At 38.9% G+C, this 27,978-nt stretch overlaps 2 protein-coding genes across 3 annotated transcripts; one reads left to right on the forward strand and one right to left on the reverse strand.

Annotated features, from left to right (window-relative positions):
• On the reverse strand, positions 1-22,406 carry acox1 (acyl-CoA oxidase 1, palmitoyl). Of its 2 annotated transcripts, none has more exons than XM_030726784.1 (14): positions 22,183-22,406; positions 20,162-20,321; positions 15,572-15,732; positions 11,318-11,425; positions 11,091-11,210; positions 10,859-10,974; positions 10,199-10,368; positions 9,648-9,810; positions 9,087-9,277; positions 7,692-7,871; positions 5,943-6,048; positions 5,475-5,618; positions 4,135-4,341; positions 1-3,967 (listed from the first exon to the last, which is right to left on the reverse strand). In XM_030726784.1, exons 1-14 carry the CDS (start codon positions 22,289-22,291, stop codon positions 3,917-3,919), a joined length of 1,986 nt encoding a protein of 661 aa, XP_030582644.1. In that variant the 5' UTR covers positions 22,292-22,406; the 3' UTR covers positions 1-3,916. The 2 variants fall into 2 exon arrangements, with proteins under 2 accessions (XP_030582644.1, XP_030582633.1); XM_030726773.1 differs by lacking the exon at positions 15,572-15,732 and adding an exon at positions 12,268-12,428 and having other exon boundaries at positions 22,183-22,405.
• On the forward strand, positions 22,352-27,958 carry ten1 (TEN1 subunit of CST complex). Its single transcript, XM_030727110.1, has 3 exons — positions 22,352-22,619; positions 24,453-24,610; positions 25,547-27,958. Exons 1-3 carry the CDS (start codon positions 22,435-22,437, stop codon positions 25,690-25,692), a joined length of 489 nt encoding a protein of 162 aa, XP_030582970.1. The 5' UTR covers positions 22,352-22,434; the 3' UTR covers positions 25,693-27,958.
• Positions 27,959-27,978: the final 20 nt, after the last annotated feature.

The raw sequence follows: 27,978 nt of genomic DNA on the forward strand, positions 1-27,978 counted from the left end.
TATTTCAGGCCATTTCTTTAATTGCCAACTTTTAAAACAGTTAATGCTCAATGAAACATGTTTTAAAAAAGTAGGCCAATAATAATCAACAGCTTAGTGATTATATGGTGATGACTGTGACCGTCTAACAAAGCAAAAGGTTTGTGGAAAAACAAGTGAAATCCAAGTAATCACGAGAACATTCTGAATTAGATCAAAGAATAAAAACAAATCCTCCAAACATAATGACTGCACAAATAAGATCATTAACAGCTTGACACAGTGATAACTGAACTTACAGCAGAAATCAAATCATTAGCTAGATGATCAAAACAAGGATTTTGTGAGAACATTCTTAATTAACAGTCAGGCACAGTTATTATAGAAAATCATCATTACAGTTTACAGTGAGGCTTTAGATTTAAGCTCACGGCCTAAGTCTTTAATAAAAAATAAAAATCATCCAGACATCCACATATGAGAATTTACAGACACTGAGCCAGTACACTCAAACTGAAGATTTTAGAACCCGAAAGTGAGGAACTTGGTCAGTCAGTCTACCGTTTCACACACCGTTTCACACACAGCTGTCCAGTGAGCTCAGCTTCTATTTATGGAGAACCAATAAGGCTGAATTGTCATGTGAGACAATGTTGATTACATGGGAACAGAAGCAGAATATGAAATAAGCAAACAGACAGACTGATTCACCTTTGTGGCTGAAATACAACTGGAAGATTTAGGCAGTTTAAGGCTTGGGGGGCTATAGTTTCTAGGATGCAGATGCCGATCACTTGTGAGGAAGAAAGGTTGCATCATCTATGTGAAATTACTCCTCAATCTCCATGATTAATAAATGTTATGGACAAAGGCCTCTAAATTAAAACAAAAAAAAGCACAGTTTGCCCTGCTGATTTTACTGTTAGCTGATCTGTTGCATTATGCAACATTCATCAAGACATTCTGTTCCGTTTATTAATTTAAAAAAAAAAAAAAAAAAAAAATTCCATTACATATTCCATTTTCATCTTTACTGCTCACAAATGAGTTCAGGCCCAGCACAGAATTAAAAAAAAATAAAAAATTTTCAGTGGGGGTTCTGCTGAAAAAGTAGGTCAAACTAAAACTAATGTTTCATAAATATTCTTACTCCACTTTTATTGGAAGCATATCATTTTGCTTTAGAAACTAAAACAATGGCACCATCCTAGTCTGATGCAACTATAATGGTATTACACAAAGAAGGTAAGGATCCCACTGATTGTGGTTCATAATATAGACCAGGGCTCTTCAACTCCAGGCCAACTCCTGTCCTGCAGGTTTCAGATGTGTCCCCAACACACCTGAGTCAAATGGCTGAATTATCTCCTCAGTATGCAATCAAGTTCTAATGACTTCTATATTTGACTCAGACATCTAAAACCTGCAGGACAGGGGCTCTTAAGGCCTGGAGTTGAAGAGCCCTGTTATAGACCATTATCTATTCTTAATGGGGATGTACGTATTTTGACGGGTATTCTGGCTAGTTGATTAAATGTCATTAACTCAAATCATACATCCAGATCAAACCGGGTTTATTACCAGGTCAGGTGTTTGTAAATGAGAATTGGTTCTCAAACATTTTACCTGCTAAAATAAAGGTTTAAAAAAAAATAAATAAATAAAAAATAGCTGGGAGCCATTACGGAAATTATTTGCGTCGTCTATTATTATACCTCACCAAAAAAGAAAAAGTTATGACGGCTGTAATATCTCTAGATGCCCAAAAGGCATTTGACCATGTACCTTTGGAAATACCTTATTCAGATGTTAAAGAAGTTTAAATTTGGGCCTAAATTTGTAGATTGGATACACACACTATACTCATCCCCACAAGCGGCTGTCAGAGTCAATGGCTTCAGATCGGCAAGGTTTAAGCTGGAGCGTGGATGTAGACAGGGATGTCCTCTGTCACCCCTTCTGTTTGCAATTAGCATTAAGCCATTGGCCTAACTCATCAGGGAAAATGATGAAATTAAGGGTATTTTGACTGGCACAGAAGAACATAAAATATCACTATATGCAGATGATGTTCTAATGTATTTGACCAATCCTACAACATTAATTCTATGCCTGAAGGGAATGATTTCTATTTATGGGTATTTTTCTGGCTATAAAATAAATGTTAAGACAGGGGCAATGGATGTTAATAGCAGTATCCCATTGGGAGTAAAACAACAAGGCGGTTTAGGTGGCCTAGAGAGGACATTAAATATTTAGGTATCAATATCCCCCTTTCATTCAAGGATTTGTTTCATGCCAACTATAGTAAAACGATGGATATAATTAAGAAGGATCTAGAGCTGTGGACACCTCTGTCCTTCATTGGTAGGTATTGCTATTTTTAGGATATACCAATAAAGGAACTGCCAATGTGAACTAGAATCACATTAAACATTTGGAACAAAGTACATGTTGCATTTAAGTTGCCAAGAGGTTTATCAATATTAACAAGTATTGGACATTTTAAATCCTTCACCCCTAATTCCTTAGACAAAAGTTTTACAAAATGGGCTGATCAGGGGCTTACGTTTCTACATCAATTAATCAACTGGAATAACCTTATGTCATTTGAAGAGTAGGTACTTTCATCTCCAGAAATGTGATTTCTATAGATATTTACAGTTGCATTCTTTTCTGATTACACATAGAGACTGGGAAAGAGTATTAAATCCCACACCTATAGAGAATATTCTAATTCAATTCCAAAAAGGTGAATGGGATAAGAAATTCATAACAAAATTATATAAGGTGTTTCTGTCAATTAATCTTAATAGGCCCATTTGGACAAAACAAAGATGGGAGGCAGAGATGGCCAAAATTATTTCTGATGAAATATGGGAGGGAGTCTGGACTGAGGCACATGGGGCTACAAACTCAAATACGTGGCTTGAATATAAATGGAAAATTATTAGTAGATATTTCAGGACCCCAAGATGTAGTCGCAAAGGTAGATCCTAACATACCAAGTTTGTGTTGGAGAAACTGCAGCTCAGCGGTGCCCAATCATACACACATTTTTTGGTCATGCCCTAAACTCCAAACTTTTGGGATGAGGTGTATGAGGCCATAAACCAGATTTTTCAGGAGGTTATACCAAAGGACGTAACAGTCGCATTACTTGGTATTATAACTGCTGGTGTGGAAGGACGAGCTAAATCATATATTTTAGATGTCCTTTTCACAGCAGCCCTGAAATGTATCACCATTAGGTGGATCCAATTAGAACCACCCTCCTATAATGCCTGGGTTCAAAAAGTAAGGGAATTGTACCAAATGGAAAAGATAACCTATTTATTAAGACTTCAAAAATCTATTTTTAGCCTATGGTGGGGTCCAGCAGAAGCCCTATTCATGTAAAGGTCCAATGAGATGGGGTTTTGGTTTATGGTGCCTAGCTCTTCTCCTTTTCCCCTCTTTTTTCTTTTCCTTCTAGGAATGTATAACGATGATGCTGAACCCACATGAAACTGTAAATCGTTATGCTGAGATGTTTAATTTGTGGAAATATTCTACATTATTAACATGTATGTTAATTATTGCTAATGCTGGCCGTGTAACTCCTCTGTTAAAAAATTAATAAAAATTTAAGTTACAAAAAACTATTTGTGATCACTTAAATTTTCATTCTGGATTTGTTTCCATTTTCTTACACAATATCCATCCACTCACTTTAAATTTCCTTCTCTCTTCCTTCATCTTATAGGGTTCATTTGCCGTGGCCTTCAGAGAAGCTGATTGTCGGCTTGACCACAAATAGAAAGAAGATTAATTTTTGAAAAATACGTCTGTTGGCTAGTAAAAAGCATCACAGGATACATATCATAGATTAGTACTGTTAAGTTTGAGCCTGTAGAGTCAAAGGGCCAGATCCAGGAATTGAAGTTCATGGATCAGTTCACAGTTTGGACCTCAGAGGCTTCAGGTACTTGTGGAAAGATTCATGTACCTGTAGAAGAGAGGAAGGGGGGGGGGGGAGAGCTGAAATAATGCACCAAACCTACAAAACATGTACATTATCTTCATAGAAAGATTTCAGTGTTAGATTGGACACTGCTGAAAAAAGCAATTTATCACTGACATTACAATCATTTTAAGCTTGTGGGCCCCACTGACCTCTGTGGCATTGAGAGGTGAGCGGCGAGCCCACTCGAACATGTGCTCATAGACGTTCCCATCATATCGTCCGAGGACCGAATTCATCTTCCTGTCGTGGATGTCAAAAGCATCCACCAGGGCCACAGCGTTGGGCCTCAGCTGAGCCAGCAGCTCCTTGATTCGAATAGAAATCTGCATAACCTGGGGCACATTCAGCAGTCCAGCCTGAAAAATAAACACATGGAGACATATACTGAATTCAGCTGCCCAAACAGAAGACAGACATTTGGTTTTCCCTGTTAAACCAAACACATTAACTACAAACCAGAAATAAATAGATTTAAACTCATAATTTAACTTCTTTCACCTGCTCCTTTAGGGGTTGCCACAGTGGATCATCTGCCTTCATCTCATCCTATCCCTTGATCTTCTGTCACACCAAACCTCTGCATGCCCTCCATCACAACATCCACAAAACTTTTGTGGTCTTCCTCTTTTCCTCCTGCCTGGCAGCTCTGTATTCAACATCCTTTGTCCAATATATCAACTATCCCTCCTCTGTACATGTCCAAACCATCTCAGCCTTGCCTCTCTGTCTCCAAACCGCTCATTGTGAGTGACACTCATTTCTGATCCCATCCATTCTGGTCACTCCCAATGAAAATCTTAACATCTTCAACTCTGCCACCTCCGGCTTGGCCTCCTCTCTTTGTCAGTATCATCGTCTCCAAACCATTACATCATAGCAGGCCTCACTACCATCTTGTAAACATTTCCTTTCATTCTTGCTGCTATCCTTCTGTCACAAATCACCCCTGAAACTTGTCTTTACCCACTCCACCCTGCCTGCACCCTTTTCTTCACCTCTCGTGTCTGTTGCTTTGGATGTTTGTCCCGAGGTATTTAAACTCATCTACCTTCACTATACCTGCCCCTTGCAGCATCATTGTTACATGTCTCTTTCATTCACAAACTGATTCCGTCTTGCTTTCATTCTTCTTTCCAGTAGATACCTCCACCTCTCCAGGCTCTCTCCCACCTACTCCCCACTCACTGCAGATCCCAATGTTGTCTGCAATCATAGTCCATGGAGACTCCTGGCTGATCTGTCAACCTGTCCATCACCCCAGCTTGAACTCATCCGTCACTCTTACGCCTCAAATTCTCCATTTGATGAAGAATCTCATTTTGGAAAGTGATGTGATGGGATTTTATTTTAAGAGAATTATAGAAACATTTTTAAAATGCCAAGTGGTTAAAATGAGCCCCTGGTGGTTCTAGAGTTAACTGAAGAGACAACCAGGTACAACCTGGAGATTCAATATACAAAGACTCTATTCTATTGTAATTTTTCTTACCTGTAGGAAGTCTCCAGAGTTCTTTGTGATGCCATACAGGGTGTAGAGCAGAGCCAGAGTTGACAGCACTGAGTGTATAGCTGTATCACCAATCTCCCCGAGCTTGTCAGTAAAGAGCTTCACCACAACATAGTGACAGTGGGCCTGGGCACAAACAAAAGAAAAATAAGACTCGGTGCAGCAGAAAGGACACAAAGGGACAGAAAATACACCATGTTTAGGATTTGAATCAGACTTAAAAATGTGATTAGCCTCAGTGTTTGCACTTACTGTGTGCAAAAATTTGAGATAAAACTGAAGAACACCAGAGATGATATTAAAAGCTTTTTAAGTAACAACTTCTGTCTTTAGAGCAATATTCAGAGGCTGACAGAGGTTTCAGATGTACTTTTTCCCCAGTATCCCCAACCCTGCTCCAACATTGTTATAATTTACTTATTCACGCACAAAAAACAAAACTGAACTTACATCTGAGGCTCTGACCAGGTCAATAGCACTGTTGTTCCAGGCATCCTCCTGACTCTTCCTACGTTGCAGCTCCTGCTGGATGCTCTTTGCTGCCAACTCCACTAGACTATAAACAGACACATAACCTGCATTAAGCAACAATGCCCTATACTAGAATTACCTCCTTGTGGTTTTATCCCCTCTGTCAACCAGTCAAGTTGCAGTCTTACATCCATGTCTGTCTAGACTAAGATGTGCAGTAAATGCTTTATTAAAAAGGAATTTGTGGATTAGCAGCGAAGATTAGTGTTCACTCAATAAGTTATATTCAGTATGCAACCAAATATAAATAAGATCAGTCCCCTTTTTGTTCACCGTTATAGAAAAGCATTTGATATCAGAGTAAAGCTGACTTTTGACCTTTATTACAAAGAGGTCAACACTTGATATTATCCGATGGACATTTTTGTTGTGAAACTCTGCTATGACAACTGTACTTTATCATTTAGTTGTTGTCCTAAATGATAAAGATATCAAGTGGGAAGACAGGAAGTAGGCCTAATGTGTACTAGTTAAATTACAACATTCAAGTTTTAAAACATGGCTTACATGAGGCCTAGTCAGGGATTATGGAGTCTTGGAATAAGGTAAGTAATGAGCCAAAATGATACCTGAGTTCAGTTTTATGTTGTGAAATGCTGATCAGAAAAACCCAGAAACCACCATTACTGTGTGAATCCTGAGAAAACAATGACAGGGCCAGAAACACACACACAAAAAACAAAAAAACCCCCCTCATGACCATGGATGAACTGAATCATTATGTGTCTGGAATAATAAAGCATGTGCAACCTTTGGATGATATTCCGCTTTAATGAAAACTTCCAGGTGCCTCAAATAATCAGAAAACACATGGATTAAGAGAGCAAAGATGTTTCTAGTTCCCCACATTCTTAAACATTGCTGAGTTGAAGTTAAACTGCTTCCCCCGAAGGATTTATTTAAGCATCAATTTAGAGATGCTCTAATCCTCCTTCTTGCAATCAGCTTAGTTAAATTCAGAGCAGGCTGAATCCATGACTGTAACTATCAGACTGCACGAGATGATTTTTAAGACAGCGCAAACAGGCATTTAGTCTGGTTTTTGGCTAAAAGCTTACTCCTCCCAAACACACACATTCAGCAAGACACATTCAGTGTTTGATCCAATAGCACTAGTTTAGCTTCCAGTTCGACATCTGGAACTGATCTTATGTAAAACTGTATGTAACTGCTCTTTTACTAGTGCCTTTCAGCAGTTTAATCCCCATTACTTAATTTATTCAGAAAATAAAAACCAAAAAGAAGAAATTTTATAAATATATTTACTACAAGTTGTGCCGTGCAGTTAATACGAGTGTGTGTTATAGGTATTCAATTTTAATACAGTGTTCCATAAAATTAGCTTTTAGCATTTCTCTCCTGAGTTTCTTCACTGCCAGTTTGTTGATTTTCATTCACTTGATAAGCACCTCCACAAGGAGTCAAAGTAAACTGGTGGTGGAATGAGTTTCAAATGCCTGTATGTTAATATCATGGACAATGTGGTGGGAGTGTACTGAACACTGGATTGCAAGCTACTGAAACATCAAGTATAACCTCAACTATTTCTAATGTCTGAACCTAGAAGGCTTGCAAAAATTCTACTAGGTATATACATTTTCATGAAAAAAGACAAAGGGCCAATATTTCAAGTAACTAGGTCATTTTTATCCCCCATTGCTCTCTTACATGGCTGCTCGGAGTTTGTAGATCTCCACCAGGCTAGTCAGGTCATTAATGTCAACCACAGTTGGTCTGGCAGCGACAGGCTGTGGCTGCACCCTCCGAACATCTGCTTCATTCAGGTATGACACAATGCCGCTCAGCTGCTGGCCTGCCTTAGCCTGTCTGTAGCTCTTCACCAGGTATCTGCAGAGATGAGCGTTGGACACCCACAGGTGAGTTTAACAGAACCATAAGTTAGCTAGCACTCGTGTTTACATTAATGGAAAGCTTTACAGAAATACAATATTTTAGCTATTAGAAATCAAGTCCAATTTTTATTTTGCAACTAATTTTGTGAGTGTTAATCAGTTTGAATGAGTTTATGATAGGGGTGTGCGATACATATCGTCTACGATAATATCTTAATAGCCGTGTTAACGATTTGGGAGCTGATGTTATTGAGTATACTAATTAGGAAAAAAAAAAAAAAAACAGCGATCAAACAGCAATCAAACGCCTTGGCTCCACGCGTTCACTACTTTATGCTTTAGTATAGGCTGCTGCACGTGCGCATTGAGAGCGCCCATACTGTGCGCTAGCATGGCTGCCTGACCAACACACCTAAAGCTGGAAATGAGTGAATACCTCATAACCCAGCGACGTTCTTGGAGCTCACCTGTTTGTTGCCTCGAATAATACGCTCAAACAGTCTTGCGAAAAAAAGCGGGTTTCTGTTCAGATGAAGATGTGTAGTTTCTGTGATTTTATTTTGCTATAATGTAGGGGGAACCCCCTTGGAAGGCCTCTTCTTTGATTCCCCCCATTCTGTCAAGTCTTCCGTATTGAGCGATTGCTTTTGAAAAACTCGCCAAAGTTTTTCTATTTACATTTGTCGTGCCCTGGACACTCTTGAAAAAGAGATTTTAATCTCACTGTGTTTTTCCTGGTTAAATAAAGGTTAAATTAAAAAAAAAAAAGTTAATGTCTCAAAAACACTGATTTAATTCTTATATTTTACCAGCTTGCACGTTTATTATCGTTATAGAGAAAATTACAGAAAATATCAAGATATTTTTTGTCAATATCGCACACCCCTAGTTTATGAACAGAGCTTTCATGTTACACCAATACTGACACGTAGGCTGTAACTCAGTCCTACAGCAGTCCTTTATGTGGACAACCTGGATATTAAACTGATTAAGTCAGGGTGTGTACTGCATTTGTATTTGTATTTACTTCTTATTCTGTAACACTAATGAAAATGCATGTGTGTACATATGCCATTTGAGTACTAATTAAACAGACCTACTATATGAGCACTGGCAACATAATTACAAAAGCATTTGTAGTGGTGGAAAGCATGGCAGTGTATGAACATGGTCCTAATTTGTGGTCTTAAATTTCAGGTTTATGAGTTACCTGGCAGTCTGCAGCATCATGACTGTATTTTCTCCCTCGTACGTGCAGGTAGGGGTGAACTCGACATAAATGTCTGGCAAGGCACTGCTTCGAGAGTAACCGTGGCCACCGCATGACATGCGGCACACCTCGATGGCTGCGTTGGCTTCCCATGAGGTGAAGGCCTTCAGACCCGCAGACAATGCATGGAGCTGTGGAATGAGGGCAAAGCAAGTGAAAATACAGTTTCATACATGGCTAAACAGTAGAGACAATGCACATCTACGCTCAGACACAACCTATTTTCTGCCTGTGTGGTTGCAGAGCACAAAAACAGTACATAGCATGCTGTCTGGAAATTGGAAAAGATAGTAAATAAAAACAAGAGTTAGTTTAAAAAAAAAAAAAAAATCCCAGAACTTAATTTAGACCTTGGCCCCAGCAGTGGTATGAACATAGCAGGCCTTTAGACCCTGAGAAAAGTTCCTACAGTGGAGGAGTGGGAATTTAAAAAAAAAAAAGAAAGAAAAAGAAAAAAAAGAAGCTTAGATCAAATCCCATATATAGCTGACTGGTCACTACCTCGGGCATTTCGCTGAAGTCCCCCTGGTTGATGTCTTCACTGATACGGTGGTAGGTCTGATTCATATACTGGCCAACAAAAGTGAAGGCATATGCTGTGGCCAGCAGAGGGAACAGCTTGTACTGCTGTGTCTGATAGTCGAGGATCTGAGGCTCTGGCTCTCTGTGTAATAGAGAGACACATCTCATCACGTCTCAAAAGGTTACAAAACCTTTTTATCTGCCACTATTGAACCAGTGACACAGACTAGCAAGACCAGAGTTTAATGCTTTCATTGTTTTTTATAGACACCTATGCAAAAGTGAAAGTCTTTCAAACCTAGTTGGGCTGTTTACACTGAAATAAACATCAGATCACACAGGGCTGGGATTCATTTTTCTTCTCGCTGGTATTGAGACAAACTAAGAAGCACAAGTACATTAAGAGGAAAATGTAACTTCCAGCCCCAATCACTTTATTTAGGCTCAACTCTAAGCATTACTTCCTACTTCTGAGCTATGCAATGTTTGTGTATTTGTTTGCATAAAAAGCACATCAAGTGCCCACTTACCCCGCACGGATTTCAGACTGGTGACGAACGGCACTGTAGCGGATGGCGATGGTGCAGGACTTTGCAAGGGCTCGGGCTGACATTGCCACAATCATGGAGCGGATAAATACCATGGTGCTATAGGTCAGCTTGGCGCTTGGTGGTTGCACATAGGTCCCATCTGGCTCCACCTGGTGGGGAGAGTCATACTGAAGCCCAACTTCAAATGCAGTTTATTCTGTATGCACACCGTTACGAAATCCATAAGGACTATGCTAATCGCTAATCATAATCCTGCAGTATTGTGGCAAAGGCGGATTTTGTATTGAATATGCAATTTACAGCTAAATGGGTTAATTGCATTAATAAAAAAATAATAAAATAATAAAAATGAAAACGTGGATTACTAAAGTGTGCATTTGTTATTAAAGTCTTGGAATGTCTTCCTACAACACAATTTCTGAGACAAGTGAAATCAGTCACCACTGGCAAACAAAACATGGTAGTTCTGTCCACTATACATCTGCAAGGAGCAAACCAACAAGCAGTGGTGCCTTGTTGTAGCAATAGGTATAGTTTCAAGAACAATCAATTCCCCAAACAAAGCCAAAACATCCCAAATGAAGAACCAATGTAAATTCATTATGGTGAACCACTACTGTTTGAGAAAAATGTTGTCACCTTGGCGTATTTCATCAGCATGTTCTCCCGTGGAATTCGTACATTCTCCAGTTTCAGGAAGCCATTATCAACCTCATTAAAGCCAAACTTGGGGCCAATATCTCCAACTACAATACCTGAGAGAAAGAAAAAGACTTGGCTAGTAAGAGAAAATAAGGAGACGACAACAGACAACGTGGACTGACTTTACAACAAAAACCGCATTCACAAAGCCATCGGAGATTGTGGTTACCTGGCAGTGGTTCATGTGTGTCCATATCTCGGATGGGTACAATGAAAGCATGCAGACCATGACAATTTCCAAGACTATAAAGCTGTGCCAACACTATGGCATGGTTTGAGGTCTTTCCAACTAGAAAGAGAGAAATTATTAAAATAAAAATCCATGATATTCATTCATGATAAAATTCCTTATTTATAAAGTCACCAACTCTTGGACCTAACAGTCGAAACACTTACGTCCTCCTGGCCACCACTTGATGGAGCTGACAGTGGGACTGTTCAAGACAAACTCTTGAGTGGCTGGATCATATGTGGCTGTGGTCTCCAGCCCTCTGAGGTGTGTGCCTGCAGTAAGTCAGCATATCAAAGGCCACCACACACACGCACGCACGCACGCACGCACGCACGCACGCACGCACGCAGAGTACATAGTTAAAAAGCAAAAACGAGTGCTAAAAAATGCCGGTTAGACATTAGCAATGATCTGTTGATTTTTTTATGCAAAATATCTACTAGTGTTAAACATGGACAGACTAAAGATTACTTGTACAGAATATATTAAAACTTTAGCATCAATCATACAAGACAAAATATTCAGAGCTTAAACTACATAATATGTTTAGCCCTTGAGACTTAAAATGCATACAATTGTATCGGATGTTATTTTACTTAAACATTAAATTGATGAATCCACTTCTCTCGTAGGGGAGTTGAGGAGTGAAGCTTGTAGGTGTTTGACAGATCATAATTTTCATTCACATTTAAGATTCTTCAGTTGCATGCCACTTAAGCTGGATTTTACAGGTCCGTAGTTAGAGACAGATACCAACCCATGCTTAAGAAAAGATTGTTAGTGAAGACAAAAACACATAAGACCTACTGTAGAACGAGAGGTAATTTTGTTATAGAGCTAGTGGACAGGGAGTATAATAGCTAGTGAGAAGCTATTCTAGATGTTTGTGTGTTAAATTCAAACCACATTTTTCTACAAACATTTTCTTAACTATGGTTACATTTTTTAGTGTAACCACAGTTACACACATAGTTTAGTGTGGCAAGTGGACCAACTTTTTCCCCTTGCTTTAAAGCACAACCAATAATCTGACTCCATTTGTGGGAATATTGAAAATTAAATTTAAAACTTTGTCCTGTTCCCAACCAGGCTGCCGTTTTGGACTTAATTTTACCGTGGCCCATCTCAGTCTGAGCGTAGGTGCCGATGATCTTTAGGGTCCAGGCGGGCATGAAGAAACGGTCCATTTGCTCCGGGGTGGCCTGGTTGAGTAGTGTGGGCAGGAACATGCCGAGATGGAGATCCAAGGGCTCTGGTCTATCAGGGTGCACACATCTTGGCCACGCAAGGCAGAGGCAAACGGGGGTGAAAAAAAGCAGGTGGTAATGTAGAAAAGGCAAGGAGAGGGGGATGTAGATGGTGGAAATTATGAAAAGTTTAAGCCAATGTTAGGACAGATGAATGAGAAGATGATGATACAATGTTGATATCCGTGGGAGGAATTGTGGGCAAGAATTAATATGGTGATGTGAGAATGAAAGACAAAAGTTGCAAGCCATAGAGACAGAAGTGACAAAGACAAATTAAAACAATTTGTCAGAATGACATGCATAGTGGAATTGCTGATTTGATCAGGTGGTGATAATTTGACTTCAAACTTCATTATTTTCATTTCCATAATTTGTTTTTAGTAGTTGCATCAATATCAATGCATTTACCCCATGGCACTTGACAGGCATGAGCAGGATTTGAACCTCAACCTGCTTAACTTTCTTTGCCACCGGTTGCTCTGGCAGTCAGACATTCTAAAACCACCAAAAATGTTTAAGTGAGTGGAATAGATGCAGAAACGAAGCTTGAACCTGCTCATTACAGCACTGACAATTAAGCACTAAAAATTAAGTAATCAGATAATTGGCAGATAATTAGCAACATGTTAAATATGGAGGCGGCAAAAAAAATTTAAAAAGTTGGGACAGGGCAGCAAAAGACTGGAAAACCCCAAAACCTGACTATCCAGGGTTGAGACCAGGAAGCAGAGTTGCAGCCTTACACCACACACCTCTACAGCTCCTCTCCTGCCATCCCCTAAAACCCCATCACTATAGAGACTGGGTCTGCTCCCAGACCACCCAAAAACAAAAGCCAGCAAAATTTAAGCATAAAAATTTACAAAGAAAGAACAATATTGCATCCTCAACTGGACTAGAGTGTAAAACCGTTAACAGTGGATTATTAAACATTAGGTCTCTCTCCTCTAAGTCGCTGTTTGCAAATGATTTAATAATCAATAAATCGATTTATTCTACCTTACAGAGACCTGGTTACAGCAAAATGACTGAGTGTGATTGATGTGTTAGTGTGACTCAGGGACGCTGATTCATTTAAACTGTCACAATGCTCAAAGCACAGGTTGAGGAGGAGGAGGAGCAGCAATTTTCCACTCCAGCTTGTTAGTTAAAACTTTCCTTTTTGGATTAAGCTTATAGTTAGGCCTGGATCAGGTGACCCTGAACTATTCATCAGTTACACTCCAATAGGCCTAGGCTGCTTTATGCGAGGATTTCCTTTTCACTCCATTTATACACCACCATTTAATCAGTTATTAATCTCTGGCTCTCTTCCACAGTATGTCTTTTGTCCTATATCTGCTAACTCCCAACTGGTCATAGCAGATGGCTGCCCCTCCCTGACCCTGGTTCTGCCAGAGGTTTCGTCCTGTTAAAAGGGAGTTTTTCCTTCCCACTGTTGTCAAGTGCTTGTTCTTAAAGGGTTGTTTTGATTGTTGGGTTCTCTGTAATTAGGGCAACTGTTGTGACATGGCTATATAAATAAAATTGAATTGAAAAATTGAGTCATGCACAATAAAAGTTAAAGACTCTGGAATATTTAACAATTAGGTTAATTAGTATCATAACTGTATTTTAAAAATAAAAGCAGCAGCAGCATCCAAAGACACTGAGCCTTTCATAAAGGGAAAAGACTGATTTAAAAATTCAACAGTTTATGAATAAAGTTTCTAAACAAAGTTCCAAAACTATTACAGTTAAATCCATATGCCAAGCAAACGTGCAAATATTTTGTTTTGCATCAACAAGTTTCCTTAGTTCTGAAACTCCTAGAGTGTGTTGTTGAAAGATTATGCAAAAGGGGTAATGAGCATCGCTGAGCGGAGGACAATGCTTGGCCGTTTTGGAGAAGGGAGGGGTGGATCTAAGCGCTCTTACAGTAAAGTCAGTGAAGTGTGTCAAGTTTGATGGGTCTAGCTTGAATAGTATGCATCCATTGTGTGAATTTGAACACTCTAGGCGACATCGTTCTGGAGTTATCGCAGTCACAAGATTTTTCAGAAAACTTAACCTCTGACCTTTATCTTGCCCAAGTCAACTTTTTTGTTAAGTGTTATGGCACCAAATTTCAAAATTAGCCTAGTTCCTAAAAAACAACAACAAAAAAAAACTTAATACTAATAAGACAACATATCAAAACTTATTTTCACTGCATATGGGGTATAAATTGCCACTGACTGAAATTTAGATTTACTCACATTTTATATACTTCTTTGTAAACTGGTTTCCTACAAATAAGGAACTGAAAATTATCTGCAGGCTCAAAGCTGTAGCCTCACGAAAGAATGAAAAAGGTGCCACAATAAAGTGTTATCTCTGACTCTGACCCAATGTATGCTAAAACTGAAATGTTCATTAAATACAGAAAAACTTTGTAATTAATCTGTGCAGCTCTGTACAGATTAATTACAAACAAATAAGGACATCTATTTGGCTTTGTTACAGAAAGCCACCAAATAGCTGACTTGGCCTACATTCTCACAGATTTGCCAGTCTCTCAGATTACAAAAGACATTCAGAGGCCTCATTATGGACTCCTGAATGAAAAGGACAAAACTAAACTAGGTTACATGTTTCCTGTTCCCATCATTTCCAGTGCCTGCACATGTCCAAACCAAGACAGACTAAATAATTTTAGAATTACTTGGAAACTAAGAATCACTAACAGAAAAGATGGACAGCAATCAAGAAACCAAAATATACACAAGCGTCATAATTGGGTCATTATAAATATAGAAAAAGGAATTTGAAGAGGAAGAGAGTTTGAGTGGGAAAGAAGTAGAACTAATGTCTGTTAATGGGAACGTGTTGGACGACAAAACTAGTTTATTAATATTTAGGGTCTAAATAGTGGAGCTATGCTAATAACATGGATCTATTAAAAAATCTATTTAAAAAAGCACAACATTATCAGAACAAACACATGCAACTACTTTGAATTTTCTACATAATTTGCTTCTGTCAAACACATACAAGAAATCAGAATTAGGGTAGTAAACGGTTTCCCAGTCTGAAAACTGAAAATGTTCTTTTCTTTTGCCCAAATATTTGCAGAGCATAATAAAGTTTTGTCCAAGGGCCTTAAGAAACAGTCAAGTTAATAAGTTCATAGCTAAAACCAAGACTGACCGTGACCCATCTCAGTTTGGGCATAGGTGCCCACCACCTGGTAGGACTCTGCTAGAGGCAACCATTTCGCTTTTTGCTGAGGGTCACACTGGCTGTGCAGGAACGGGAGGAACATGACAAAGTGTAGTCCCATAGCCTCCTGATTGTTGCCTTTGACCATACTGGGAAGGTGTTTAAAAAGTGCAGTTCAGATTCACTATTAACTCAGTTAAGACAACTGGGGCTCTATTCCAGGAAGCAGGTTTAGCTAACAACTCTGGGTTTGTTAACCCTAAAATGAAGGAAACTTGGGTTTTCAGTTCCAGAAAGAGAGCTAACTCCAACTCTGAGTCAATTACCGGCATAATAGACTGTGAGGTAACCTGCTTGTTGGCAGGTTTCATTCAACAAACTGAGTGTCTTTCTGACTCCTCCCCTCCTGCTGCACCTGAACCGCCAGTCTGACACTCCGATTCATTTCCTCATTTATAAAGATGCTGCAAAGCGATCAGAGGAGCGAATTCATCTGCAGATGTTTCTACAAGTACTGAAATCCCAGTTAGATGTTTATTTTTTTTGTACGTAAGATGAAGCTTTTACAGTCATTCACTCGTCAACAGGCTGTAAGGATGGAGACAGCGATGATGTCACGGATTTATAATGAGCAAAGCTACAGCTGTCAGACTGTCAGTTCCTCTGAAACATTGACTGTAGTTACTGTAGCACATCTGTTACATCACACTGATCTGTATGAAGCTTTAGATGCAGAACACACTTTGGATGGAAAAAATCTCTGGACCCTAGAGATGATGTGAATGTTTGAGTGCAGATGAGGCTGAAATATTTGAAGACTTGAAAACTGAACTAAATAAATTCAAAGTGACTGAAATGTCAACATTTTGAAAGATATGTCTGAATGAATCTCAACACATTTTCCACTGAAAATCACCTAAATCTGTGATCATAGGCTCTATAACAGATCTGCAAACTGTGTCCGAGTCCACCTGCACAGCGGGAGGATCCAAACGGATCAGGATCATGGATTCAGTACGGATAAAGTCCAGATCCAGTTCAGGCTCCAGTCATTTCCCAGCTCATCCAGCCTGGATTCATTCATGATGGCTTCATTTCCTGACATAATCTGCATTCTTTAATTAAAATGTTTCATCCTCCCAAAACTGTACTGAAATGTTTAAAACCTATAAAGCTGAGACATTCATTATAATCTTTTTGCCTTTATTGGTAAAACTTTACATTCCTTACAGACTTGGAAAGCTGCTCCAAATGTTTCCAGCTAAATGTTAAAGGTCGGAGTTCAGTCATAGTTTAACAGTAACTCAGTGAAATCTCTCTGCTGTGGCTGTCAGAAAGCTGTCATCAATCAGTGAAGCTGATCTTCGATCAGATTTGAAATGGTTAAACTGGGAAACATTAAACAGTTTTTCTGTAAATCTCATTACTCGGATTTATCCAGTAGTGGCAGAATTTTTTCTGTCTCCTGCATTTTGTCTGTCAGGCTGCAGCTGAATAATTAGATTTTATAAGTCAAATTTAAAATTATGATTTAGCTTCATCTGATGAAGATTCAAGTTGTGTAAATGATGACAGCAGACAAAAGAAATTATAGATTTTATAACAAACTTTTATTCTGTCTATGATAATGACAAAGTGGGTCAGGCTGATTAAAGTGACTCCAAGCTCATGCTCCACACTGACACACGATTCTTGATCCAGTGAATTAAAATGGAGGCTCTGCTCTTTATTTACCCAGTGCCATGGTGAATCATGGTATCAGAGCTCCATTGACGATGGCTCTCTCTCCTTACGCGCTAACTCAGGGTGAACATACTCAGTTGATTGAACTAACTGATCAGCTGTTCTGGAACGGGAAGCTCAGAGTTGGTCAACTCAGAGTATGCGTTTAAACTCGGTTTCTTGAACATGCTTCCTGGAATAGGCCCCTCATGCATTTGCAGATGTCCACTTTATATTCTGCATACTGAAAAGAAGTTGGCTTCACACTGACCACTCATCTGACTGAAAAACAACATGTACAAATACACTCAAAAATATAAATGCTTGAAACAGTTTCTCCATTTCATCTCATAGCTAATCAAGGTATAAGTGCAACAATTTGGGTAGGCACTCAGTATCATTTCAGGCTTCAAGAGCAACCAGTTTTTCAGATCTTATGCAACAATCCATGTTTTATCAAAGCAAACGCAGTGTGATCAGAGTTCACAGCACTCAGTACCGAGTGTATCCACTGTTGGCGTCATGCATTCATGGCACATAGACATCACCAGATTGTCAATAGTGGCCTTTGGGACGTTGTCCCATTCCTCCTCGAGTGAATGGGCATGTTAAGAAATAAATCATTTTAACTCAACCATTTGTGTATTTATATTTTCATTAAGTGTACATCAAACAGGCTGAAGAACATTTGTGGCTGAACAGAGCACCCTGAAGGTTTGACCAAAATCTGAGGAAAAAAAAAAAAAAAAAAAAAAGATTGTGTAGATTGTAATGCATCTGTTTACACTATATGGGCCAGATTTACTGAACAAGGCCTTTGACTTGCCCAGTATGACAGATTGCAAAAATGCATTATTATTAGAAGTAGAAAAATCCAAATTTAATTTTTTAAACAAAAGGTGCACTGACTTTAATCTACAAATAGTGCCAATTAGTTGGTCAAAAATGAACAGTGAGTGCAAATAACCTAACTCAACCAGTGTGTAAGTGCAGGTTTTATGCATGAATTTCTCTACAGCAGGTAACAATTCAGATGAAATGGAAACAGCTGAAGTACAATCAATAATTTCTTTAAATAAGAACAAACTCATCTTAGAAATTTTTTGGGACTGTGTGTGGATAAAGTTATGATCTCTGACTACATCTGACAGCGCAGGTATAATTCAGGGTGCAATTACACCTGCAACCCACCATATAAACCTGAACTCTGTGTGTAATAGCGGACCTGTGGGATGTGTAGATGATGAAAAAAAGAACTTTCTTTCTAGTTAGATCCTGACCCATCTGCATTTTAGACAATGGACACCAGGTCTTTTCTGCATGCCATGTGATGCTACAAGTATTTTTATTCAGCTTATTACACATTTCAGAACTCAGACACAAAATTTTGGATCCATCTGAGCCCTATTAAAGCCATATTTTGACAGACATTTTAGTATATACATAAGATCTGATGCTAGTGAAAAGCAAAAGAAAAGTTAATTTGTGACATTACAGAGATCTGTGTGTACACAATGGGAAAAGGCACAGAGCTGCTCTTGTTCTCTCTTCAGTTTTCACTGTGGACTGATCTCTGTGCAGAAATTAGACTTCACCTGAAAACACTGCAAACTCATCTGCTCACTGTAAAAACTGACCTGGCAGGCTTTAATGACCAATATGTTCAGTTCAGTAAAGTTCTGCTGCATTTCAGCAAAATACCAGTATTACTGGGGATCTGCAGAATGTGGAGCTCAGCTCTTCACGTACAGGGTGAAGACTCAGTGAAGTGCTACAGAAGACAGGTAAAGTTTTGGCACCACACTCGAAGCTATTCACCTGCACCAAAACATCTTCCTCTATTACTATAATCCTCCCATCACAGCCACAATGTAAAGACATGCTTTTGTTTCCACTGCACATTGTGTTAAATTTGACACAATGCCCAGTGAATTGCGTGAAACAAACCTGATTAACCACATTTGCATAATTCATTTAAATCCTGGCAAATTTGGTCTCAGAAAGGGAAACTCCCAAAGAACACAAACAATAAGTTCAGCTGCAAAAATAACTGTACGTGGCTTTCAGTCACAAACCTGACCCTGTGCCTCTTTAGTAATTCCTAAAAGAAGTTGTTGTTTGTTTTTAAATGGTTTGGGGCTGGCACTGGCCCTGTGTGACTAACAAGCCAAAGCATTTTAGAAACATGAGCAGTTTACAGTGCAAGTAAAACAGCACTGCACTGAATAGCTTAGAACAGCTAACTGAAAATAATTCATGGAAAAAGCACTTATTGATTAACAGTTACATTCCACCATGTTGTAAAGCTGGCCACAGTTTGACACTTGTATGCCCTCCGACACAGTGTTTTTTTTTCCTCTTGTGAACTTTGCTCCGACTGCATTTGTTGTTCACTTAGTTGTCAGTGTTGTAGGACCACTCTGGGACACAAACGTATTTTATTATTATTATTATTAAAAAAAAAAAAAAAAAAAAAAAAAAAAAAAAAAGATTAACAAATGCAGTGGAAAAAAATAAAACTACATTCAACTCCTGTCCATGTAATGGCTGTGATGCTGTTAGGGATTTGAAACTTTGCATACTGCACAGGAGTCAGAAGAGAAGGTGGGTATATAATTTGATTACTGTCAAAGTACAGTCAGGGCCTAGCAGCATTACAGTACTTTACACTTTTGATCCTGACAGTTGTCATGAGAACATACTGATTTCTTCAGTTTCTATTGAATGCATTGTGATTCTTTTGAGTCTGCATCTACACTTTAACAGACTAAAAATGGTTTAATTCACTTAGTTCTTTAATCACAAACCCATCTACTTTAACTATTGGCTTCATGTGTTGATTCTTTTACCACATACCTCTTATAGTGGTAGATCTCCTCTGGGTCAGCAATACCATACTCTCTGAGCTTCAGGATCATTTGGGCACTTTTTCTAATGGCTTGGTCATAGCGCTCGCTGCGGGATAGGAAGTTTGGGTCTTCCTCCTTAAAGTCTGGGTCGTTGAAAACAAGTGATTCTACAGTGGAAATTCAAATATTTATGCATTATTGAGGCAGCTAGTAATTAAACAGGTGTGTCACACTGAAGACGCTGGATCTACAAATACTTCTAGACAAAACACACAATAAGCCAGTTTAAAAAAAAAAAAAAAAAAAAAAAAGCAGAAACACCCAGATCTGGACCAGGGCATCCCTGATATCCCAGACAGTCTGAGCTGCAACCCAGTGGTGTTGGATAGACCAAAACAATGTTCCAGAGGTGTTCTATTGGATTTATGTCAGACAAACATGGGGGCCAGTCAATGGCATCAATTCCTTCAGATCCTCCAGGATCTACCTGAATATTCTTGCCACATGATGCCAGGCATTGTCATGCACCAGGAAGAACCCAGGATCCTCTGCACCAGCATAGGGTCTAACAATGGGTCCAAGGACTTCATTCTGACCTGCTGCCTAGCCTGTAGAGGTCTATGCACATCACTGACCCACCACCAAACTGGTCATACTAATCAATGTCACAGGGAGCATAATGTTCTCCACAGCTTCTACAGACGCTTTCACATCTGTCACATGTGCTCAGAGTAAACTTGCTCTCAACTGTGAAAAGAAAAAGGGCACTAGTGGAGGACCAGCCAATTCTGGTATCCTATGGCAAATGCCAGTCAGGCTCCATGGTGCTGAGCAGTGAGCACAGGACCCACAAGACGACATCTGGCTCTCAGGCCACCTCAGAGGAGCAGATACTGGTTCTGTTGAGGAGTTAAGGCTCTTCTATGGCCCTGTGCAGCTCTCCTAGAGTAAGTGCCTGTCTCCTCCATGCTCTTGAGATCATGCTGGGAGACAAAGCAAACCTTCCAGCAATAACACATATTGATGTGCCATCTCAAACCTCTGTAGGGTCCAGATATCACCTCATGCTACCAGTTGTGACACTGACCCTAGTCAAATGCAAAACTAGTGAAAAACCCATCAGAAAAGATGAAGAGCGAAAAATGGCGGGTGTGCATGAGTGTCTCACTGTTGTTCCTCTTGTGCACCTGTTAATTTCAACCCCCTCTGCTACTTAACTGACCAGATCAATATCACAGTATTTTAATTGACTTGATGCTATACTCTGATTAAAAAGTGTTACTTTATTTAATTTTTTTTTTTTGGAGCAGTGTGTAAACATGCATCATGAGCTAGATCCACCCTTTTTTAAAACTGACCTTTGGCAATGTTTTTTGACTTGACAATGCAAGTCAAAGAACATAAGATACATTAATCATTAATAAAACTACTACAAATGCCTGTTTGATTTTTGCAGAATGCCAAACTTCAGCATGAAACTGGACACTTGGCACCCATTGAAAGCGTTCACTTTACATAAAAATGCCTAAATAAGTGCTCTCCAAATTTCATGTGGTTAACCGATGTTTCACAGTTAAGCACTGATTTCGTCCAAACCGAATGAAAGCATAATTTTGGATTTTTCTTTCAGCTGTCTACAACAGTGAAGAAACGGGTTATAGTTAAACTCGTGAAACTTAATCATAAATATTAGTGACTCTAAAACCGAATTTACATTTATAACACATAAAATCACTGTGACACAGCTAACTAGAAATACCACCAGAAACGGCCCATATCTTAGATTTGTTACTAAAACACGTAAAAGTTTGGTGCACCCCGGACACTCAAAGTCACCTGCGTGTTATGGCAACTGCTAACACCACCTTAGCTAACAGCCAATGAAAGCACTGGTGTGCTAACATTGAACTCCTCTTCCCGTCACAGCACTTTTCGAAGGACCCATCATCACACTAAAATTAAAGGAGTCAGCATCACCGAGCACGATAAAATAACATCTCTCGGTCAAGGAAGACATTTAAAACTTACCAATTTCTCGCCTTCTTCTGGTCTTTTCTGGGCCGTCGTCCAAAATAAAGGTCAGTTTTTCGACGTCAAACGTAGCGCTTTTTCTTTCCTTTACAATATCAGGATTCATGGTGCCGTCTCAGTCTGGAAACAAGATTTACTTTTAAAAAATATAAACACACCTGGATCCTCTAACTCCAACAAACCGACCACTTTGCCTGAATCGGCCTTTTATCCACGCACGCGCAGAGAGGCGGAGACGAGCCACGTGACATGCACCACGGAAGTACCAAGTCTTCTTCAATATGTCCCTCAGAACCGACTCTTTTAAATTGTAATAAAATAAACATAAAAAAAAAATACACCACGATGCTGCCGTCAGCTGCAGTTTTTCATTTTCCCTGGGAAATCAATTCTGGAAGCGTCCAAGAAGGAGAATCGGTCAGAACATTTGGCAGGTGGGTTTTTTTTTTTCTGAGTAGAAAACTGAGTTGTATTTTGGTTTCACAAAGAGAAATTTTCTGTAGCATCTTGTTGTTGCTTTAGCCCTCAAGAAGTGCTCACGGGACTCATTCCTGTGAAAATAGCTTTATTCCTTCCACAGGAATTAAGAGGGTGAGTAACAGCAAGGTGCTGATAATCAAATGCATTTGATTATCTGATCATCAGCAAGTGTGAGCACCTCTATAAAAGCAGAGGTTTGGGCAGTTTTCTGGTCAGGAGCATTCAGATGTGTGTTAACGTGATGCCAAGGAGGAAAGATACCAGCAATGAACTTTGATCAACGAAGCAGCTGTTGCTGCTTATCAGTCTGAGAAGGATTATAAAACCAAACAATCTAAAGTCCATCATTCTGCAGTAGATTGTTCAAAAGTGGAAAACATTCAAGACAGACCCAGCAAATTCACCCAAAGGTCAGACTGTCCAATGGTCATGGAAATGGAAACAAATACAAGAGCTACATCTCAGACTCTACAGACCTCAGTTAGCATGTTAAATGCTAAAGTTCATGACAGTACAGTTAGAAAAAGACTGAACAAGTATGGCTTGTTTGGAAGGGCTGCCAGGAGAAAACCTCTTCTCTTTAAAAGAACATGGCAGCACAGCTTAGGTTTGCAAAGTTTCTGAAAAAAAACCACAAGATTTCTGGAACAATGTCCTTTGGACAGATGAGACCAAAGTGGAGATGTTTGGCCATAATGAACAGCAACACATTTGGTGAACCAAACGCAGCATATCCACACAAACACCTCAGACCAGCTGTCAAGCACGGTGGTGTAGAGGTGATGGTTTGTACTTGTTTTGCAGCAACAGGACCCGGGCACCTTCCAGTCATTGAGTTGACCATGAACTCCTCTGTATACCAAAATATTGTAGAGTCAAATCTGAGGCCAGCTGTCTGACAGCTAAAGCTTGGATAAAACTGGGTCATGTAAAAGGACAATGATCACAAGCACAGCAACAAATCTACAACAGAATAGCTAATAATAATAATAAAAACTTCCTCCACACTGATGTGAGCGACTGATACAAACTTCATGCTGTTGTTGTTAAAGCTGGTTCTACAACTTATTGAATCATGATGTGTACTTAGGACTGTACACAGGACTGTACATGCAATTTAACATTAGACAGATACATATACAAAGACACATTATACATGTTCACAAATTAAGAAAACATGCAAGTTTCTGAAAGAAGGGTTAAAAATGCCTCCTTAAAAATGAAAATCTTTGGAAATGAACTGTTTGGGCACTCCAGGGTTTTGCTGAGAGTCTTTATTTATCTGGTATGACTGGCAACACCACTGAGGGTGGTAGATGTTGTGTAACTGACATTAACTGATTGTCTTACACTTCTCTGCTCATACTCCTTTACTTATTATTATTCTCTCTTTGTCACCTAAAATTTAAATGAATATTTAAGTAATTTATGAAACTCCCATCTCCCTTATGATTAATACTATACAGCTCTTGATTGTGGTGTTATTTATTTTTATTGAGTAGAATAAGCACATAGAAGCTACTGTGTTGTCCACCCCCTTTGGCCCTTTGGCTGTTCATTAAACCATTAAAATATACACAGGTGAGAGATTTAATCTTCTATGTGGATTTAGACATTACTTATCTCTTTGCTTACTTTTTTACCCTAAAGGGGACCTGCTGTGAACCTGTTGTGTAAATAATGATTTAAACTGCAAATCATGCAAAGTATAGTTCAAGAATTAAAACATGGAGCTGGAAATGAACCTAATTTGTTCACTTTAACATACTTTTATTCCTTTTTTTCAGACTTTTATACTATCAGCCTGAGGAGTCCAGGGCTACGCTGTCAGCACAGCATGCTTCCAAAGAGCACCAAGTGGTTGTTCACACCTTGTTTGTGGAGCCCTTCAACCCAATAATTGGAGCCCAGTACATCGTGCTGGGTGAGATAGAAAATGATGAGGGTAAGAGAAGTATTTCAAGTTTTTGTCAAGATGTTCAAACTAAAGTTTTCTGTTTTTCCTCCACATTTCACCAATAAAGAAATCAATAAAATCTCTTAAAATCTTTTATACCACATGTATTAAAGATTATAATGTGCAAATATTACAAATGTCATGTCTGTTGTACCGACAATGAAAAGTATATCAGCAAGCCGTTGCAGTTGCAGTAGATAATTAGAAATAAAAAAAGAATTTTTTTTAGATCACTGTGTGCAAAATTGTTACCTAACATTCTGTTCGTAGGTTAATCCTCCTCCACAGGACTTTGTGGAAAGATGTGAAACATTAAGCAGCTGTCAGTTTATCCTTTTGTGGTTGATCTGATATAATCCCTTAGATGTTGTTTGTTTTTGGTTCTTTTGGGTAATTGTCAGATAAATCCATTGACACCACTTTTAAAGAAAATTACTACACTGGAGACTCTGATTGATGTTCTGATAAAGTTGTATTCTTCCAAGAAGGAGCAATATACTCAAACAATTCAGAGAGAAAGCTTGGGGCAGTCACACTGATCTCTACTACTTATGTGATTTCATTTGATCATTTTAAGTCCACACAAGAGCTAGGAAGACATCTTCCTGCATCATCTTGCACACTCTCCTTCTATTAATCATTCTCTTCATTTCTTGGCAGTTCATAATTGTAGAGGTGAAGTTCACATGCTGCTGGTTCCTCTAGTATGAGTTGTTCTTGTTGAGTTGTTCAAAATCATGTGTGAAGCTGTAATAAAAACACTCAAACGAGCAGTTATTTATCTCTTTCCGTTTGATTCTAACAGTAAGAATTGCAGTTCATTACCAGTAAAATGCCTTTGGCCTCTATTCATGCTACCTGTTGAATAATTAAATTCAGTCAGGATGCTTTGGTGCTATCACCTCCCTGTCTCTCGTCTTACAGGAGTTGGTGCAATGGTCCGCGCCCGTGTGCTGAACTGTGTTGATGGTGTAAACATTGCCCTTCTGCAGAAAGCCATCAGTGAACAAAGGAGCTTCTTCAGTGAGAGGAAGTACAAACAGGGTGCACAACTTGCAGATGCAACGTGATCAGGGTCTTCATTCATTGTTGATTGTCAGAGCTGCAGTGATGCCCCATAAGGTGCTGTGCTGGCTGAACTCCAGTGAACTTAATGACTGTTTGTTTGGTTTTGTGCAAATTAGTGAACTAATATTAGACGTTCTTGTAGGGCCACTGAAGAGTTGCAACCAGATGTTTAGGGTTCATAGGTTTAAATCTGTTACATTTTTAGATATGTCTGTCATTCTTAAGACTCCTGATAATTAATCAGCTCTGACATTTTTATAAAGTGGAGGTCTTAACATGTTTTTTGATGTTACCATTTTTTTTTTCACATGTGGAAAGCTCCATCCACACTGGAAGCGAGTCACTTGTGGCTCATGGCTGATGCTTACAGATGTTCCAGGCTCCAGTTGCCTTGATTAACCCTATAATGTATTTTTTTACCAGGTCATATGTCAATCTAAGGTATCCTGCACTCTCATTGGTAGTCTCTTCAATTGCTCACCTGAAAACTGAGAAAAGTTTATCTCAGGTACCGCCCACTTCAGTGGTTATTTTGCCCGTAGTCACTGGAAGTCACTTAATAGCATTAATTCCATTTTCTCTGATTGCCATGTTGCTGCAAATTGCTTCCAGTGTGGACGCAGCTTGGGCCATGGCATTGTATCACAGTACCGCACTTGAATGCAGTGAGCCCTTTAAAATGGTTTGTTCTTTCACAAAATTTTGTAAGGACAGACTGTGTGACTAGGTGTTTGATTTTATATGCCTGCGGCAATGGGACTGAAAACACCTGAATTCAAAGATTAACAACTGTTGCCCGTTACCTTTGTCTATATATTCCACCTAATTGAAAAAATAAATGAAAACCTAAATGTTATACTGATGGATAAATGTTTAATATTCCTCACAGACTGTTAAAAATATATTTTAGGTTATCTGTCTCATTCATTTTATCAGCTAAGTGTGTTCTAAGCAGAAGTTAATGTCAATACATCTACTAATATATCTGATTATTAATTTATCAGATAATTAATATCTGATACATCTACTTGATAGAAATATTCATTGCAAAAGGTTTGAAATTGAAATAAAGGATTGTTTAAGGCATCAGTGGTCCTCTCTAATGCAGGTTCATTTTTTAAACTGGAAATATATTAGTTAAGGATGCCCTTATGGATTGAACCTGTACCTGGTTTTGCTATTAACATGTATGCTAAATCAGGGGTCCCTAGCCTTTTGCCCTGTGAGCTCTCAGATCAGGTCTTTAATGTGGACTAGAGTTGGAATATTTGTTCTATTAACCAAAGAATCAGTCTGCAAGGAAGAACTTTGACCTTTGCTAAATTATTGCTGTTATTACTTATGCAGAAATACCACATATTTTCTATTTTCAACTTGCAAAAAGTGCAGGCTTGCTGCATTTTGGGAACTGTTAAGTGAGTTTTATATCATTTACTGATATATCACAACAGTTTATACAGTTGTTTTAACAGCTGCACTTTTCATCATGCAGCATCTCACCTTTATCTTATCAGCTCTCTGTTAGTCTCTTTACACATATGCATAACTCTTGTATGGATAGAGGGGACCTTGAAATTGCATTCAGTGCTTAAAATGTTATATTGTCAAATAGCATATTCTTGTACATTCTCTTTCAGGATTTTCTGGTAGAGAGCAGAATTCATGGTTCAATCAATTATGGCAAATTGTCTAGGTCCTGAAGCGGAAAAGTAGCCCCAGACCATCACACTACCACTACCATGTTTGACTGTTGGTATGATGTTCTTTTTATGAAATGCTGTGTTAGTTTATGCGAGATGTAACGGGACTCAGACCTTCGAAAAAGTTCAACTTTTGTCTCGTTAGTCCACAGAATCGAGATGTTTTTAGGCAAATATGAGACAAGCCTTTGTGTTGTTTTTGGTCAGCAGCTGCTTTTTCCTTGTTGCTCTCTCATGGATACCATTTTTGCCCAGTCTTTTCCTTATTGTTGAATCATGAACACTGACCTTAACTGTGGCATGTGAGGCCTGCAGCTCTTGAGATGTTCTTCTGGGTTCTTTTGTAATTTTGTGAAGCTGGGCATTCCTGGGAAGGTTCACCACTCTTCCAAGTTTTCTCAATTTGTGGATAATGACTCTTACCTTGGTTTGCTGGAGTCCCAAAGCCTTAGAAATGGCTTTGTAACCATTTACAGACCATTTTTCTGGTGAAACTGAAGTCAGCTTTCCAAAAACTGTGGTTAATTCATGATTTAATGGTGGGGGCAATTACTTTTTCACAGAGGGCGAGGTAGGTTTGAATACCTT

Source organism: Archocentrus centrarchus, chromosome 1, assembly GCF_007364275.1.
Source record: "Archocentrus centrarchus isolate MPI-CPG fArcCen1 chromosome 1, fArcCen1, whole genome shotgun sequence".
Taxonomy (NCBI): Eukaryota; Metazoa; Chordata; class Actinopteri; order Cichliformes; family Cichlidae; genus Archocentrus; species Archocentrus centrarchus.

What these genes read in the sequence shown, in the direction of transcription:
- acox1 (XM_030726784.1), bottom strand. Translation starts at nt 22,291, where the DNA reads ATGAATCCTGATATTGTAAAGGAAAGAAAAAGCGCTACGTTTGACGTC. An exon ending in CAGAAGAAGGCGAGAAATTG is followed by an intron (nt 20,322 to 22,182) that starts GTAAGTTTTAAA and finishes TTTCCACTGTAG; the next exon opens with AATCACTTGTTTTCAACGAC. An exon ending in CAAGTGGTGGCCAGGAGGAC is followed by an intron (nt 11,211 to 11,317) that starts GTAAGTGTTTCG and finishes CTCTCTTTCTAG; the next exon opens with TTGGAAAGACCTCAAACCAT.
- ten1 (XM_030727110.1), top strand. Translation starts at nt 22,435, where the DNA reads ATGCACCACGGAAGTACCAAGTCTTCTTCAATATGTCCCTCAGAACCG. An exon ending in TCGGTCAGAACATTTGGCAG is followed by an intron (nt 22,620 to 24,452) that starts GTGGGTTTTTTT and finishes CCTTTTTTTCAG; the next exon opens with ACTTTTATACTATCAGCCTG. An exon ending in TGAGATAGAAAATGATGAGG is followed by an intron (nt 24,611 to 25,546) that starts GTAAGAGAAGTA and finishes CTCGTCTTACAG; the next exon opens with GAGTTGGTGCAATGGTCCGC.